This window comes from Aythya marila (assembly GCF_965140915.1).
Source record: "Aythya marila genome assembly, chromosome: 5".
NCBI lineage: Eukaryota > Metazoa > Chordata > Aves > Anseriformes > Anatidae > Aythya > Aythya marila.
The window spans coordinates 48,207,153-48,226,598 of record NC_139046.1 but is presented as its reverse complement, the minus strand read 5'-3'; the positions used below and the strand labels follow the sequence as shown (position 1 = coordinate 48,226,598).

Here is a 19,446-nt window from a genome sequence, read left to right as displayed (position 1 = left end):
GGCCAGACTGACAGCTGGGTCAGGAACCTGATCCAGCCAAACATGTATAGTGATAAGAGATGTAAGAACAGTGAGGAGCGGGACCCACTCCATCCCAAAGCAATGCAGAACTGTGCATTCTTTGAAAACTTTCAAATGCAAATGAGTTGACAAAGAGAAAACCTGCTTCTTAGTTACCTGGAATAAGTTAAGTCACAAATCAGTGAAACTCCTAAAAGCTCTGTCAACTGCATATGGATGTATATTCTCCTTCCAAATTACCCGTTTCCTATGTAAACACTATGAATTAATAAATAAGCTGTCTATATTGCAGGAGACCTGGATTTTGTTCCACATGAGCTGCTTTTACAACACCAAGGAAACTCCACAACACAGGCTTTTATTTGTGAATAAAGCTATAAAAGTTCCTACTTTTGTCTCATCTTCTACATTATCAATACACTCTATTTGCATATTTGCTTTACAGTACTTTATTTCTTTACCCCTACTGCAGTGTAGAAACAACACCACCGGTACAACCTTCTCCCGGTACATTCTGTTTATCTTTTCCTTCTGAAAGAACAGGAAAAGCAAAGCATCAAGTCAGCAGCAGCAGGACTTGAACAACTGGAAGACCTTAGACAGCTTCTAAGGGTCAACATAAACCTAGTTAACAGAACTTGCTAACAGAAATAATCCCTATGCTATATGAAATGGTTCAAAAAAAAAAAATGGAGTAAGTTGAAACCAAAATCTACCAAACACCAAATAATTTCACTGATAAATCTGCTCGGTTTTTAGAAGATGAAGCTTGGTTATCCAAAACTGGTATGAAAAGAGGTTTCAGAGAAAGTTTCAGACTTTCAATACAGTTTCAAAGAGTTTTATGGTTCCTTGCTTTCAAAATTGTTTCCTCTCTGAAGAGAGATTTGAACCCAGCATAGACTGTAACCAGACCCTTCTGAAGCAGTACTTGTTCTAAAGGAAATTCTAGATCAGCATTCCAGAAGAACCAACTTACATGTGTGGGGGTAGAAGGGGGGAGAAGAGGAGGTGATAAAAGAATTCGTTCTTTAAAAAACAGCGTGTAACAGTGATAGACCACAGTAACTGCTGGGAACAGCAATACACCTTGCATCCCTCAAGCGTTATTTAGATTGCAGAGAGAAGACTGTGGTGCCATGCCAGTAACAGGGAGGTGACTGCTTCCATCCTAACAGGACAGGACCTACACACACTGCAAATGTAGGCTACCCCTAGGGCTGATCTGATGCCATAAAACCCAACGGCTCACTCAGAGGACAAACTACTGACAGAACCAGGTTTCCAAGGAGAGGTTCTGGAGAGACACTCACAAGCCCTGAACATGCGAGAGGCCCACGGAACGGTGCAAAAGCACTTGGGAGCGCTGACAAGTAACTTGGAACACAGCACCTTCCTGCTATCACTAGCTGCACCTACAGGAATAGAAAACTGATCTCAGCTTTCGCTACAGGTTGCTAGCTGTTAATCCAACACTTCACTGAATGGGGAGACAGCTGCCTCTTAAGTCAGATCAACCTGAAATACCCAACTACTGCTCCAAAGCAAGTTCATGTGTAATAACATCAGAGGCAATTTTAAGTGCTAGTTTTTTAACCCGGTCTCAATTTTACTTATTCAGGAATTCAGAGACAAGCTGATAAAGCAACTGCATCTTAAGTTACCATCTACAGCTAAAGCGCCCCATCTTCACAACTGTAACCTGAATACACCAAGCCCAACTCATGTTAGGTAGCTCAAGCTAACATACTTCATATGTGCAGTCGCTCAAGAATAACCTTTGTGATCACTGGCCCATACCTTAAAACATGTTAGCAAATGAGGCATTTTGTCCATCTTACAGAACATTTGGTTTTAAAAACCGTTCTCATATAACTCATGCTATATTATTTGAGCTGAAATCAAACAGCTCTTTGTTTTTTCATTCCCCATTGTACAAAGACGTGAGAGTTTGATCTACATTCAGTCAGCTTCATTTGGAAAGGATCTACTCATCTAAGAACAGAGGAAAAAAACAAGAGTACCACTCCTATCAGTTCCAAATATAAAGAGAGCACAGACATTTTCAGGCCATGTTCCTATATACGTTTAGGAACAGTAATTCAACTTATCCTAATCCTTTTTAATACAAACCAGACTAATTATTTAAAATAATAAGGTCTCTTTTACAAAAAGAAAAAAGCATAACTAAGAATTTAGTATTCTTAATTTATGAATACTCAAAAACAGCACAGAACTCAGGAGTATTATGATTTTGAATTCTGTATTTTTCCCTTCACATCATTTTATCCTCAGAGCTTAAAAGGGAACATTACAACAATTTACTTCCATCTTTCTATTTTTTCATAAAGAATGACCTGTATTTAACCAAAAGCTGCACATATCATTTACGAGCTAAGATGGTACTTTTTACATAGTATTTTTTGTGCACTAGAAGCACGTTGTAGTGTCAAATATATTTTTATATTTGTTCTCAAAAATAAAGCCCTCAAAATCATCTCTACAGGCCTTTGTTATCAGCTGCTCACAAAGAACTAAACGTTCAGCTAAGCAGGAGCTTTCTGCAAGCTAGTCTTTCATGAAGAAAGATTTCTTCCTGATTTTTTTTTTTTTATCTCCCCCAAAAAAGACATTCTCATCAAAAGATTGAAAATAAAGGAGAACGAATTTGTGTACTTGCGTAAATTTATCAAGTAACAATAAAATTAATGAAGTCCATGTGTACAGCAAGTTTTGTTTTAAGCATTTGATGTTCTCTTTAATAAGGAATGATGATTTAGTAAAGAACTGTTGTTTCCCCCACTAAAGGGCAAGCTCAAGTCCACAAATTACTAAATTCATCTTGATGTATTTAAGCAAAATTATCCCATGATTATGACAGAGTTTACATTAGAATCTTACTCCAGTAAGTTTCAGAATGCTTTCAGCCAAAATGACTTACAGAAATCTTTGAATTTTCATTCATCTCTCTAAGAGAATACCTACCACTTTTTTTTTCCTTTTTTTTTTTTTTTTTTAAAGAAAGACCTAGCTTTTTGTTTGTCTGTTTTTAGTGTCACACTGTTTAACACCAAATCTCCCTACAGAGAGGCTCTAAGTAATTTTAATAGAAGATCTTCCTTCAAGCCATTTCCAGAAAAAAAGGCATTTTCCCTGCATATACCTGCAATGACACCATAGTTACAAAAACATAGTGACAGCAGCCACAGATACACAAAAAATAACAAAAACCTAGGGCTTTAATGAGACCAGTAATTTTCACTGCATTCTCTCTGGAGTAATGGCCTTCCACACATCCTTCTAACTTAAGGTACTATAGAAGCCATCCAAAAGGTCCATTCAAATAAAAGGGAATGGCTACACCAAATATAAATTAGGTATAAATTATTTATTTTAAAAGGTGAATAAAAACACTACTAGAAAGGAAAGCTGACTTGCACACCAGTAAGTGTGCTTATCCTCTTTATTTCTTCCAAGCCACAAAATAGATCAGAAGACCTTTATTTTAAAAATACAGATTTTCAACATCACAGAAGACTATTTCCTGAGGTTTTTTTTGTTGTTGTTTTTTGGATGTGGAAGTCGATTGTTCTAAACCATTTGGGACTGAAGGATTTGCATTCTTTTTCAAGTTGAGGACCAGAATTATTCTGTGTGCACACATTTGCATGCACTAAGAAAAATATTTTGTCCTCTATATACACAACAGTGTTCAGACAAGGCTCAAGAAGAGATCTTCCAATTCTAAAGCTTATCTAAAAGCTCCTGGCTTGCTTCTTTTTGTTGCTTTGTTTGCTGAAGAAAAGGGAAATCCAACTTTTTTTTTTTTTTTTTTAAGTGAGAAACCACACACCATGCAGATTTACAGCTACAAAGTAAAGCATGGATTTCTTCATTTTTGACTCACCTGTACAGGCTAATGGTTTTGCTTTCTATAAATACAGAATACCAGTCTAGACTACTAGAACCTGAAGGGCTAGGTAAAAAAAATTAATAGAGTAACTGCTCCTATTCACTGTTAATAGAAGAAAGAGATATAGGGCCTCAGCGCAGGCCTAAAATTTTATTTTAGTGCTCCCAATTTTTAGTCTAGTAACACAGTGCTTTTAAACAAGTCTGTAGGCTATGCGTCTGGTAGTATTTTACTGCCGGACACCTCATGCTCTGTAGGTTGGAAACCCCTCCGAGGTTCGTTTCACCTGACAACACGGAGCGGGTGCCATATAAATCGCGAGCAGCTCCAGCACCCTCTATTCTCTTCTCCTCTACCACAACCTCGAACCCTCCGAGGCCGGCCGCTTTAGCAGCGGCTCTTTCTATAAATAACCGCTCGGAGGCCGCTTCCAGCTGACCTCAGCCTCCCGCAGGGGCGAGCTGAGAGCCGCGGGCGGCCCCCGGCTTTGTGCAGGCAGCTGGCACAATGCGGCTCCGCCGGGGAGGCTGAGGCTGGGGCCGCCGCCGCCATGTTAGCTGCCGCTTCCATGTGCGCGGCCCCGGGGCCGGCAGCGCCGCCCGCTCGCCCCGAGGCCGGGAGGGGACGAGGATGGGGATGGGGAAGGGGGAGCGGAGCCGGGGGAAGGCGGCAGCGAGAGCAGGGCCCGGGGAAGGAGGGGGGGGAAGGGGGGAGCCGCCGGGCAAGGCCCCGCCGCGGCGAACAAAAGGCGGAAGGGGGGGGAGGGACCGCGCCGCACGGGGGTCTCGCCGGCAGCCTGCGGGGCCCCCCCGCCGCCCCCCATCGCCCCCCGGCCGCTGCGGTGAAAGGAGGAGGGGGAGCGGCCGGGGGGTTAACCCGGGGGGCAGCAGGGCCCAGGCGGGGGGAGCCCCAGGAAAAGGGGCCCGGGGACCCCCGAAAGAGGAAGGGGGAAGGCCGAGAGAGAGCAGCTCGCCCTTCTGGAACCTTCCAGCGGGCGGCCCCTGGGGGCGAGGCCGGGAACAACCCGGAGCCGGCAGCGGGAGGACACGGCTGGGGAAGGGGCCCCGCGTGCCCTCGGCCTGGGGGGGGGGGGGGAGAGCCCCGGGGGCCGAACCCCGCCGTGAGGGCCGGGAGGGGGGCGGTGAGCGCGGGGGGGGCCGCCGTGCGGGCACCTTTTTCTTCTCCAGGTTGCGCAGCTTCTTGTCGATCACGCCCAGGATCTGCTTCATGGCCTCGGTCTGCACCGAGGTGATGCTGCCGCCCGACGCCTGAGGGGCCGCTGCCGCCGCCGCCGCCGCCGGGGCGGGCTCGGTGGCCGTGCCGGCCTTGCCGCTGCTGCTGCTCGCCGCGGTGCTGTTGGTAGCCGAGGGCATCTCTGTGCGGGAGGGAACGAGGCAGAGAAGCGGGCGCGCGTTACGGGCGAACGGGCCGCCGGAGGGGACACGCGGGAGGGCGGGCGCGCTCTCGCCGCCGCTTCCCCACGCCCAGTGCGCGCGCACGAGCCCGGAGCCGGAGCCGCACCTGCCGCGCGCGCGCTCCCCCCCCCCCCCCCCCCGCCGCTGAACGGCCTCGGGCGCGCGCGGGCGCGGTCACGTGACGGGCGGCCTCTCGCCCAGCCAACGGTCACCGCCCGGCCTCGCCTCACCTCCCCCCAACCCCCTCAGTCCCCTCACCGTGTGCGTGACCGGCCCGCGCCAGGGGTGTGGGTGCGCCGCGCTGTCTGTCAGGGGATGGCCGCTTCAGCCGACTCCGGCCCCGCCGCCCGCGCTGCTCCTGCCGCCGCCGCCGCCGCCGCCGGGGGAAGAGAGGCAGAGACAGAGAGAGAGAGAGAGAGGGGCGGGAGCGCGCACGCGAGCGCGTCAGGCAGGCGGCCCCGGGAGCGAGCGGCGCCGGGTCCTCGCCGCCCGCGGCTGCCCGCCCAGAACGCCTGAGCCCGCCGGCGCCGCGCCGCCTGCCCTGCGGCTCGCCTGGCGCGGGGCTTGCAGGCGCGCGCTGGGGCGCCTGAGCGCCGGACACAATAGCGGGGCGGGGCGCGGCGAGGACCCCGGGCGCCATCACCCCCTCACACACACACACAGCTCCCGCCCTTAGGGCACGGGCCGGGCCGCTGGAGTCAACCGGGCGTTAACGGCCGCGGGTCGGTCGTTGGGCCGGGATTAGCGCTACACGGCGCTGCGTTCCCCAAGCACAGCCCCCGAGCGCAACAAACTGAAATATCCCTACACGTTACACTCCCTTGACCCAAAGCTGTGTGAACCTTGACCTGTTGGCCAGCAGCCGATAATCGCCTCAGCGGCTGGGGAAGCCACGCTGAAGTGGTTTTTCCTCTTTTCCTTATTTTTCCTGTTTTTTTTTTGAGAAGTGAAAGAAAACTTGGAAAGATAGCTCCTTACTGAGGCAATTGGAAAATGAAACATCGCTGCCTGCAGCAGGCCAGGGGCTAACCAACGTTGAGCCAAGTTTAGTACACGTCCCGTTGTCACCTTGGAACTAATGGGCACACGGTGTGAGGAACTTACAGCCCTAAAATCCTCTCCCCCAAAACAATTAATGAAGTTTTCACTCGTAACTCCAGTTTAGGACCTCATTTCTACTTTAAGCCAGTGCTGGTTGATCCATTTAATCCTGGATCCACAGCTGAGGACATCAACACAAACGTGAGCTGTTCCTGGAGCAGCTCGGCCAGCCCCGCCACTAGAAGGGCGATATCTCACCCTTCCTGCCCTCACCCGATCCCTGGGCACAACCACACAGGCCTTGCCCCGTTCCATCCTGATTTCTGCTTCCTGAGTTCATCCAAGCTGGTAATCTAGCAGGAAACTTTTATTTGACCTCATGCTTTAGTAGCTAATGCTTGAATGGACAGATTTTTCTTCGTGGCACCTGTAAATACTGCTTTGTATGCTTTTCATGTATGCTTGCATAGCAGCTCAGTGCTTTGTCATTTTATATTAGATTATTTGCTTTCCAATTTACTTCTTTTCGTATAACATGCTATAGCACAAGAGTAACGAATCAGTCAACCCCATGTATTTCAGTTGAATAAAGTATAAAAGAAATGTCTGCAGATATCGAAAATCATTTTATTTTCACTATTCACCAGGAAGTTTTAGCTCATACCACAGTAAGATTTAATTTTTATGTAGTAATTTATTTCTGCAATCCCATTACACAGGGGTTGAAATCACCTTTGTTTTCCCCAAGTCAAAGGCAGTTTCTTCATGAACATTTGAAGCACACTGAGGCTTTACGACCATGAAATATAATACCTGAAAATATGAAATTCTTTCATCCACTGGTATTAATTTCTCCTTTCTATTACATTGCCATTGCAATTCCGTATAAGCACTGGGAACATGATAGCTTAGGAAAATTTTGCAGCCAAGTCACAGAAGCCTAATGTAGTTTGTACTCAAAGCCTGTCTTTCTTAACACAAAAATCTGCAAGAAAAAAAAAAAAAAGCTGATGGAAGAACTGGTGACAATAAATCAAAAGTACATACTGGACCTGAAAAAAGTCTTGATGTTTCTTATAAGATATTTATTCTTGGGGGAGGGGGTAACAAAATAGCAAGTATTCAGTCTCAAAAAAAAAAAAAAAAGGCTAAAAATACTGTTCCTGAGAGCAGTTATTACATGAGATTACACAAACAATAATTACATGACAATTACTGTGTCAAAGCTCTTCATAATTTCACTGGATGCCTTTTTGTTAGCCAAAGATGGAACTGAGACTGCTGCTAAGCTTACATACTAAACCAAAAATATAAACAAAGCATTAAGTATGTATCTTACATAGAAATTTCATAAGTCCTCAGAAAGGAGGACTTTAATATGATACTAAAAAAAATTACACTTGTAAATTTAGCATGGGTCAAGTCTTCCTAACTTCATTTAGGAAATTCTTACCACAACATAATTTTATACTGAAGACATTTGTCATTGCTGTATTACAGCATGATTCACTGTCAGTACTGTGCTATAATTGCTCTGTGCAGACTCAATAACAGATCTCCAGAACCTTCAGCAGTTTCTTGGAGCAGCCTGGGAACACCTCAAGAGCGCGTGGTTACCTAGTCCATGCCAACTTTAGAGTCAATTTTGGAAGCATGGACATTTTAAAGTAACTTTCACACAAACTGTACTGCATAGTCAATCTCATCTTTTAAAATCTCCAATAGTTAATGTGCTTAGTAATTGCACATTAATGTGCTTAATAATTCTAGGCAGGTCATGCTGTCAAATATTCATCTACCTCTTCCATACCATTCCTCTAAACAGTGACTACAAATACATCCACACTTCTGTGCCAACAATATTGAGAAGCAACACCTGATAGAAAAGCCTATGTAAGAATTTGTCACCTTACAATACAAGTTTCTTTTTACTTTAGGGAAATGTTGAACAACTTGTATAGAGTCAATCCTGCAGAAAAAAGTTTTCCTGCTAACTTCTAGCATGACAAACTTGTCATTTGAACACGTCTCAGCCTTTACATTTCTTAGTGATAAGTAGCCCCTTGCTTACCACGTGGTACGATCTCCCTCTAGAATAGGATTCTGCTCTCTTTGCCCTTGAACTGTTGTCAGATAGCTGGCTAAAATCACTCTTTTGCATAATTAAGGTAAAGATCAAATTTATTTGAAGGATGTTGGCTTTACATTCCATGTTCATGAATGGTGTAAATAAAAGTCAAATCTGGAGCTGCTGATTTTGAAGTCACATTTGTTGAGTTGCTCCAGAAACAGAAAGGAAAGTAAGTCCCTTTAGCAAGCAAAAGCATATGCAGCACTTGCATAAACATGAACCTTTAGACCACAACATTGCTCAAGATGAGGGAAGGCCTTGAGCGTAGAGATCCAGACTGAGGAGACAGTGGAGAGCTTTGCTCTCCACATTCCAGGGAGGCTTCTCCCATGCTGGATCTCTCTAGGTTTTCAGTTATTATTATTTTATGTCACCTGCTATTACGGAATTTGAGTATAACTTCTCCATTTCTCAGTTTCCAGCTCTCAGGAAACAGAAATGGGCAAAAAAAACAGACACAGGTGTATTTAAAAAACTTAACCAACCAGTTACACACATACAAAAAAAAAAAACAGTAAAGAAAGCCTGTAAGCTTGCTGGTGTACCTGTAATCAAGGTTCAAGTGTTGTGTAAATATTCTGTGGGAACCTAAAGCCTTCTCATTGAAGTGATGTCTCAGGCAAAGGTTCTCTGATCTGGCTGTACATCTCTTCTGTTACTCCTGACACACCTTCTCAGCCCTTCCCATTTCAACTTACCCTCATGTGGCCAGTTGCCTGGTGACTTTCCAGCAAGACAAGTCTTGGCCTTCCCTCTGGGAAAATCCTGCAGGGAGTAACTACCAGTTGCTTGGCCTGTTGTTTTTATTTTTTTCTCCAGGTAAAAAAAATAAATAAATAAGAGAGACCTCCTTCTTCAGCATTGTACAGTCTATATCCAAGTAGGAGTCAGGTCTCATATCAGTTCCTTGCAAACTCCAGGGATGAGCTGTGTCTCCTCACAGTTCTGTTTCCTTCTGACCACAGATGACCAAAGCACTCAAGTGGGGACATGCTCCTGACTTGCCAAATCTGGTACCCCAGACCTGTGTCCTTCCATCTTGTTACCCACCTCTCCAGGACAGCAATCAATCTTTCCAAGCTTTTCTACTCTGCCTCCTCAAACCAGGAGCCCTAATTCAGCGCATTCTGTTATCTGCTTCTTAATTTGCAGGCCTGCTTCCTACTCACACTCAGAATTATTCTGAATAATGAAATAAGATGAACAACTTCTGTTTATTCTGCTATTTCACCCCAGTAGGGTGCATGAGGCTAAAATGAAAATCTTCTTGCACATTATCACAGATGCATTTGTCAATTAGTTCCTGAATGGACCTATTGAATGTTATGTCCCTTCAGGAATGCTACTGAGAACACGACCATAAGAACAGAGGAAGAGATAACCATGGCTTAATTTGAAAAGCAGATCCTATTCCACTAGTGATGCACAGAAAACAAGAAATACCAACCTTTATTTCCAGTTCCAAGATTCAGTATACAGGGCTTGTGGTTAGCCAAAGAAACAGTACTTCAACTTGTGAAATAACAACATTTAAGCTAGAGTAATGAACATGGAGTTAACAAAGTTTAGTTGCCTTTGAGGTTTCAGAATTACTTTTGAGGTTAGAGCTGTATCTACAGCAACACTAACCCAAAGAATAAATCTTAGTTAGAAATGAAATCTTATGAGAACCTGAATCACTTTTTTTTTTTTTTTCTGTCTTAGGACAGGCCCAATCTGCATATTTCAAAAGCTGTAGGCCATGCTACTTATCAGGCAGGTTTAGAAAATTATCACTTTGTCCTTATTTAGGTTTCTTTTTCCTAAGGAATTTGCTCAGGCAAGAGAAATTCCCATTCTATCTAACCCTATAGGGTGACTAACTCTCATAATAAAACTCAACTCAGACAAAATAAAACTCTTTGAATAAGAATTAAAAGCTCAATAGTTGTTTATCTGAATAAGATTAAATTACAAATAGTGTATAACAGTTGTCAAATACTGACTTTAGCAGCCATATCAATGAAAATTCAGAAGATATTTGGGTTCAAAGGAGATTAAATGACATTTAATAGCACACAACTGGAGCCATTTTATGATGTAGTCAAAACAAGTGTAACTCCAATCCCGTATTTCAAAAAATGATTAAATACAGCTAGATGATAGAATTCCCTATAAAGCTATCAACGGGTAATTATAAAACATGTTTCTGTTTGTACTGATATCACACAATTCCTTGGCCTTTTTTGTTTTCCTCTCCTTTTCTGTAAAACAATTTTCTTAAGCCTTTAATTTTCAGAAGTAAATAACCAGAATGGGATAGTACTTTGCTGCATAAACTACATGCAGAATAATTCCACAGTTAATTTTAACATAGAGCCCCCCCACAGAAATGGAGCAGGTTGGTTATACATAGCAAAGAAAACATCTCTATACTGAACAGCAACTCAGAATTGCTTAGGGCTTTATATTTACTTAACTCATTTGAACAGACCAAGTTTACCACATGGTCTAGATTATTTTATGTCTGTCCTCCCTGTAATTTACTTTTTTTTTTTTTTTTTTTTTGTATTTATGCATTACTTCAACCAAAACACCTCCCTAAACAGCAATTTTCTCTTCACATTTTTAAATGCACCTGCCAGCCACTTCCCACATAAGTTATAGTGCTAGTTAAAGCGAGAGTATCATACAGCTGAAGTCAAACTCAGATTTATTATATCCAAGTATAAACCTCTACTTCTAAGCACTTAGAATCTTCAATATCCAAAACTTGGAAAAGCAGAATAGAGTCCTGGACATTAAAGAAACCCTCTTAAAAAAAAATAAAAAAATATTATTTCCAAGTCAACCAAGACATAAGCCTCCACTGCCAAGGCCCATAAACAGGCACAGGCCTAGGCCTAGGCCCAGGCCTGAGCTTAAAAGGAGTTCTTGGGCCCATGGGCAGTGGCTGGGCGTGGAGATCCCAAGTGGGGCTGCTTGAGGCAATTAAGGCTTATGAGTGCACTCCGGGCCTTCACAGCTGTGCAGGTTGTAAGTGAGAGAGAAACGCATTTTAGCAGTGAGAAAGATTAACAGCTGCTGCAAATAATCATGTAATATGTTCTCCGTCTTCTGATGTCTCCAGGTTAGGACTGAGTACCTTTCTAAACCTTAAATTTTAGCAAGCAGAAATGATTGTAGTGTAGATGGAGTGGCAATGTGGGGCTTGGGCTGGGTCTAACAACTTCTTTTTGTTTTAATTTCTACATATCTATGAAGGGAGAAGTCCAAATATTTCTTCACACTCAAAGGGGCAGATCCAGCTATTGCCTTCCAACTTAGCCATCAGTTAACTGGTGCCTAAGCTTTTCATCTGATTTGGTCACGTACATTCATTAGAATTCATTTTTCTCTTTCTATCTGAAGCCATCTTTCTACAATATGACAGTACAATTCTTTACAGTGTTCTCTGCAAAGTGAAGCAACACCAGTTCTTTCAACTTTTTCATACAGTTGGTGTTCATTTCACCTGAGACTTCTTGACCTTTTCCTCAATGCTCTATCAAGTTGGTCTATAGATACTTTGAAATGTAGTGCTTAAAAATGGATCCAGTAGTTCAGCTGAGTCATTATTACTGATGAAAGCATGGTACAGTTACATTATGTATCTTACAGAATACGTTATTGTTCACACACCTATATATGATATTTGTTTTTTTCTGAAAAAAAAAAAATAAATCACACTGTACACTGAATTTGAGCTTGTAATACATTATCACCTCCACATCTGCAGAAATACTGATTAGCCTGTTGACTTAAGTGGATTTATCCATGTTGAGTTAAATCTTTTTTTGACCACTTCACATTTTGTTTCCAAATTATTTGACATTTTTTTCCAGCTTTCATACCCTCATCTGGGTCATAATGAAAATATTTACTACCATGGAAAAACAAACAAATTCCAGTGATACCTTGCTTGATACCCCCTCTCGTTTTGACAGAGAATTATTGATGATTATTCTTTAAGTAAACCAGCTTTGCAACCCCTTTGTAGTAGCTTCATTTAGGTCATATTTTCTTAGCTTGCTTGTGAGTTGTGTAATAAAGTATTGGAAGCCTTATTGAAGTCAAAGTATGTCATCTGTTTCTCCTCTTTCCACATGATATTCTTCATGGAAATAAATTAAAAATCTTGACACAGTTTGCTTTTGACAAATTTATGTTGGCTGTTACTCATCTCCTCCATTCCCACTCACTTCAAATGTTTCATGAATAAAGGTAGAGCATCTCTAACTTAATTTAGAAAGATCTAGTGTATAACTCTGTGTGCAAGTGGCTAATTCAAGTCGTTGCTTTTATTTTGATTCTCATCTGAAAAAAAAAAAAGAATAAATAATATTAAAAGCTTTCAAAGGGCAAAGTTCTGCCATTGTCAAAACAGAAAATAACTAATGCTGACCTGTAAATCCCTGTGCACTGACATGAGAACATACCCCTCTGAAGTTTTGTGTACTTGGTTATACAGATCTGCTTATCTAAGGTTTTATCGTTTACAGTTATCATCCTAATGTCTGTTTTCCACTACAACATAGTAAGGAAGGAACAGGAAATGCCTACAACCTCTTATACAAAATATTATTATGTGGAAAATTAAACTATGCTTAGTAAGCATGGCTGAAAGACCTACAAGGTGTTACAAACAAGAATATATGAAGCTTCTACAGTTAACAAAGTACAGATAACGGTTGTACATTACAATTCCACTGTACTATCTTTAAATCATAGCAATGTAACTATAAAATAAGATAAAACCACTGGAAGTTTTCTTATTCTTTTTAGATCATATTTAAGCACAAATGTCCTAACTTTCAAAGACTATGAGGAACTGCAGTTCTCACAAAAGTCAGGTATATTTTAAAGTGCTCAGAATATTGGCCATGTTTAAATGTTTTCTGTCTATCTATCTATGTATGGATCTATCTGCTGTTGTAGTGTCTACCTATCTATTTGTTTAGAAGATAAAGTGGTAATACAGAAAACATTTCCTCAGAGTGGATAGAATTGGATGTCACAATGAATACTTGCAAGAAAAGGCTGCAGAACACCTTTCTCCATGTAGATATAAAATGTCTCCAGTCCAGATGAGAGAAAGGATGGGCTGATAATTCGCACACCACTGTCAGTCCCTGAGGCTCAGTTGAGCTGTTTTGGGGAAGACTAATCACAGACCCTACACTAAAGTACAGGTACTCTGAAGAAAAACTAATGATTACATTAAACAAGTCTTTCCAAGTACACCAGTATTACAGCTAGCTTTCAAAAGCAGGCTGTCTTTAGCAGTACCCACTGGCATTGTAGGCCCTTTTCTTCTTGACTGCTCAGTACTCTAGGAGTCATACACAAATACGTTCCTCAAAGCCATATATGTCCCAGGTAAGCTGAATAGTTCCTCCACTAAAGAATTTTCCACATGCTTCTGCTCAAAACAAACAAACAACCAAACAACCAAACAAAAAACCCAAGCCGTAAAAATCAAGCTGAAGCAGGTGAAGAGATCACCGACATAAATTCAGATTTATTGCTAATTATTGCCTGCCCTTCAATATTTGTTTATTTTGGGGGCATTGAGATTAAACTGTGTTGAAGAAAGCCTATGCTCAGCCATCTCCTCCTGACCATGACCAGCTTGCTTGGATAGACCCTGACTTTGTCACCTCACTGCATCTCATGGCTTCTCGATGAAACCTGTCACTGTGACCAGCCTGGCCCCATGCGGGTACTGCAGGGTTGCACTCTGGTCAGTGGGATCGCTGCCCCATGCTGTGCCTGCCCTTGGCTCCTGGTTCTCCTTCCTTCGTGAAGCAGTCCTTGACAGCCCGTACATGACTACAGTCAGTCACTTTTGGAGTGATGTCCTTTGCAGTCATGAAGTAAAGTCCAAACTCTGAAACTCCAAACCCTTCAAGTCCACTGGGCAATTCTACTGAACCCAGTGAAGTACAGGTTATAAACAACTTTGATAAACAGTGGAGCTATTCTTCAGGCAGCATCATAAACACATAGGGTAGGACCCTAGTGAAGCTGAAGAAATAAGAAATTTGGGAAGAGCTTTCCTAAGGAGGCCGTAGCACACTCCTAGAATGTCTGAGAACCAACACAATGTTTCAAGTTTAATAAGAGAAAATGATTCATTGACCTTAGTAGCTAACATATTGCAATAATGACATGTTATACTCTAAGAATTGCAATGACAGAACAATTATCTAATTAGAAAATTAATTACATCATGTTTTAATTGCTTAATAACAGAGAAATTGTCATCAGGATGAAGGCCGAGAAATGCTATGAAAACTCATCAGGGAGTACAATTTGGCTGGTAAGCAGAAAATATTCCTTACCAACAAGAAATTTGGAGGCGTGCTTGTAACAACTCCTCAGAGGCCCACCAAGTTTCATGGCCCATCACCACTTCTGTAACAGACACCATGTGGGAATGGGAGGCCTTGAAAGACCTGAAGAGTTCATGACAAGAGCCAAGACCTACATTTGGCAGCAGTAAAAAACACATCTGCTAGAGAGGGATAAAGCCTGACAACAGCAAGCTAGAGGAAGTGTTTCAGTGGTGAAACAATTCAGTTTGCCTTTTCCCTTTGCAAATGCGCTGAATGTCAAAAATCGTAGCAACATGCAGCACTGCAGCTCAAAGGAGCCAGATCAGACCTTGTCTCCTGCTATGGAGCAGTGTGGCTGCCAGGGCAATATCCCTTCTGCAGAAGGATTTACTACCAGGGAAGCACAACGTCTTTGAAGAAGATGGAATGGAAGATGAGACAGGAGAAAGGGGAGCACTGAATAATTTAAGGACAACAACTTGCTGCCAGGAAGTCAGAAAAAGCTGTTGTAATTTGGAGAAATGCTGGACGTGGTTAGTACCATGTCAGAAGCTCAGCAGGTCCGAAACTCAGAGCATGCAGAAATGCCATTATTTGTCAGATTATTACTTAGAGTTCTTATATTAAGGAAGATACATATTTACATAAATATAAATTGCAGTGAATGAATACTGCATCAAAATATACATCTGCAAAACGTGTGGTTTGGAATGAAGCACTGGGGATACGATACTCACACAGGGCTTTACATGACCCAGTGTTTTTGTGTAGGGTTGTTATTGGAGCAACATTCCAGGTTCCTTCAGACTACTTGAAAAGCAGTCTGATGGTTAAAGTGATGAACATGATGATGCTTAAGGTAGTAACTGACAAGGAAGCCAGACAAATAAGAAGACACAATTTTAAAATAAACAGAGTGTAGGAAAAAAATAAATAAATTCAAATAGCATGTCTGTGAACCAGTATGTTTGTTTTTGCAAGGCAGGTTACAATTAACATTTGAAAAGGTTTGTAAATAAAGTTTCATGCAAATATTCACTTGGACACAGGCTTGTGATCTATTAATTATTCAAAAACCACACAAGCATTTTGTCATTACTGTCTGCTGCATGTTTCTTACTTTAATCTGTCCTTTGGACTTGGAGCTGCCAGATTTCCATAACTGGGTCACCCAGTTCTTTCTCAACTTTGCTTTCTGATGTGAAATGAGAATTAGCATTTTCTGTGACATACATTCAGGGCTTCTACAAGAAGTTTGAATGGCTATTATAGTAAGTGGTTTAGTATGGAAACCTAAAATATGTGGTAAAATATGCAGTAAGGAATGAGTTCATATCTGTGGGTAATGTGAATTTTTAGTGACCACAGATATTTGCAAGCAGAGTCGAGGATGAAAACTGCAGTTAGTTAGTTGGCCAAAGAAAAAGAAAAACCATACTTGACACACAATCATGATATTAGGTTCATAAAATCATAGGATCAAAGAATGGTTTGGGTTGGAAGAGACCTTTAAAGATCATCTAATCCAACATCAATTCACTTTTGGGGCTTTGTGTAGTGAAAAACACTGTTCTAGTGCCCATTAGTAAATTATAATTAATATTATAATTATAAAATAATTATAACCATAATTTTAAACCATTCTTTTAGCTTGGAGATACATGAATCATTATAAGAAATTTATTGATTAAAATAAGGTTGAAAAGGTGATAGGTGACATTTAAAGCATTTGTTATTTTAACCACTAGAGAGCGCTGAAAAGCTGTTTTAAAAATCTGTTTTTGAAAACTCTGAGGACTGCTCTGCGCTGCCTGGGCTCCTCGCCTGGAGGGCCAAGAGGGAGAAGTCTCAGAGGGGGACGGGTCTGGGAAGAGTCACCCATTCCATACGTAAAGCATGAAACGACTTTCTTCTGCCAACACAGGCAGCATAGGACATAAAGAGGGAATGGAGGCAATTCTCGACTTTTCAATGTCCTTTCATTTTCAGCAGCTGATATGCCATAAAACCTGCACACCCACTGGTGTGTCTGGGGAATAAATGGGGATGTGGCTGAAGCCAGCAAGTGAGCTCCTTGAAGAAAAAGGGAAAGCTAAGAGAAGCAAGATGGAAGGGAATGGGACAAACATCTTGGAAAACAGCTGTGCCAGTCTGCTTCTCACTGGTGCCACAGATTATGTATTTTTACACCAAATTTGTGCTCCACAGCAGTTGCCGTAGACTCTCTTTTTATGGTTCTGCACTTTTAAAATGTTGTTATATATCTGACCTCTCTCAGTTTTTATGGGCTACTAGAATGATTTGTAAATGATTCTTTTGCAGAAGGAAAAAAGGCAGAAAATTAAGCTTGGACTGTCACTGGAGCTTTAACGGATTTAAGAAGGGGTAAGAGGTGAGATTTGGGCACAGACCTGGAATGGCTGACCCCAAGACAAGGCAGGCTTCCATCACAGTCTCCTATAGGCAAACTGAAATGGCAGAGTAAGGATTTGAGCCAAAGGGCCAAACTTTGGCACCATTTAAAGTAATGTCAAAATGTCAGCGATTGCAAGGGAGACATGCTTCCTCCTGAGGCCTTTGAAAACTCATCCCCTTGACTACCTGACATAGAGTTGTACAGTCATAGAACTTCCTGAGTTGGAAGGGACCCACAAGGATCATCGAGTCCAACTCACAACTCTACACAGGACCACCCCAAACTCAGACCATGCGTCTGAGAGCATTGTCCAAACCCATCTTGAACTCCATCAGGCTCAGTGCTGTGACCATTGCCCTGGGGAGCCTGTCCCAGTGCCTGACCACCCTCTGGGTGCAGATCCTTTCCCTAACCCCCAGCCTGACCCTCCCCTGTCCCAGCTCCATGCCGTTCCCTCGGGTCCTGTCGCTGTCCCCAGAGAGCAGAGCTCAGCGCCTGCCCCTCCACTCCCCTCGTGAGGGAGCTGCAGGCCGCCATGAGGCCTCCCCTCAGCCTGCCCTGCTCGGGGCTGAGCAAACCAAGGGAACTCAACCACCTCATAACATCTTGCCATTCACACCCTTCACCATCTTTGTTGCCCTCCTTTAGACGCAGTGGACACATTTAATTGAGTGAAAAGAAAAAGAAATCTTGAATATACTGTATTGGACAGCTCTTCATTGTCTGTACCCTACCCTACTCACTTCCTAGGTTACAACAACAAAATGAAGTCCTTTCTGCCCAGACCAGATGTTCCCTGGTATTCCTTTTCTGCTGCTGAGTCTGCCAATTGCTAGATAAATACACAGTTAAGGAGTCAACAGGTGAGGCTCAGAAGTTGTTCTCATCTAGCAGAATATCTCAAAACCCTTTGACTGTAGATAATTTTTATACACTGGGAACCCTGAAACCAGAGAATAAGAGAATAGTTCAGGTTGGAAGGGATCTCAGAAGATCTATAGTCCAATCTCTCAAACCTCTAAGGCTGTACACTGCACAACCTCTCCAGGCAAGCAGTGCTCCTCTGAACATAGCCCATGACCTGTATTCTTTGCTGTCAGGCCCATATTCAGCTTATTGTCCACCACGTCACTCAGGTCCTTTTCAGCGGAGCTACTCCCCAGCCAGCTGGTCCGAGCTTGCATGGTTGTCAGGGGCTCTTCCTTCCCAAAAGCAGAAGAAACATCTACTTGGAAGGTGGTTTCACCAATTTTTTATTCTCCTACATGTACATGTACAGACAATATCTGTATCAGAAGAAGCTTAACGAAAGTCTTCTGCTTGAAAATAATTCCATCAAATTTTAACTTGCTTTTCTCCTGCTCCTCTCATCCGGAAACCATTGGACTCATTTGTAATTTCTAGAATGCAGAAATATATAGATTTGGGGACACGTTCATCAAGCTTAGAGGAGTCTTTACATTTGCACTCATTGATTTTGAGGCTAATCTATCATTAGTCTAATTTGCAGGTTTACAGAACATCATAAGCTGCAGATACTGAACTTGTTTGGAAGCCAAACTGAGCACTGATTGCTTACTTAAAGAAAAATTGTGTGGCAATCTGTATTTCCTATGCACTACTTCTTATGTTAGTTTGAAAACCACCTTCTTGAAAGGCCTCCTGTTGGGAAAGACATTTCTTTCTGTTCTTTGTATTAGTGGCAAAGTTATTAATAATATGGCCAGGAGTTTATGTAGAAAGACCTGTCTGTAGTAATCAAAATCAGTTCTGTACTGAACATTTCAGTATTGCAGAGCTTCCACATAGTGTTGGCTCCATTTTAAAACAGGAGAATTTGGTAATCAATGTAAATATCCTAATTAGCTTCAGTGCCAAATGGAATAAAGGTGAGAAGTGAATGCAACAGTCATTGCTATGAGTAAAAAAATTCCAGATTTTTGCTTGCATTTGATTTTCAGGGCTTGTTAATAGTTATGCTGTGGAATCCAAAACCACTTCTCTTGTCAGTTGTTTCTCTCTTCCTTTTCTGTTGCAATTCTCTCCTGTATTTTATCCACTAGAAGGCAGATGTGAGGTTTTATGAGTACCTTCACCAACACACATTGCACAGCAGGAAGATTTATAGCATAGTGACTACTGCTGTTTTTCTG

The 19,446-nt window shown here is 42.4% G+C and overlaps 1 protein-coding gene across 3 annotated transcripts in view; it reads right to left on the bottom strand.

Moving 5' to 3' along the window:
* Positions 1–5,836, bottom strand: part of CAPRIN1 (cell cycle associated protein 1) — a 33,444-nt gene extending 27,608 nt beyond the window's left edge. Inside the window, exons 1-2 of one of the 3 annotated variants that reach the window (XM_082760727.1) lie at positions 5,608–5,836; positions 5,107–5,309 (exon numbers count right to left, since the gene is read on the bottom strand). In XM_082760727.1, the coding sequence (XP_082616853.1) occupies positions 5,107–5,307 (201 nt within the window). In that variant the 5' untranslated portion in view covers positions 5,308–5,309; positions 5,608–5,836. The remainder of the gene's footprint in view (positions 1–5,106; positions 5,310–5,607) is intronic. The other 2 variants (XM_082760726.1, XM_082760728.1) reach the window with 2 other exon arrangements.
* Positions 5,837–19,446: the final 13,610 nt, after the last annotated feature.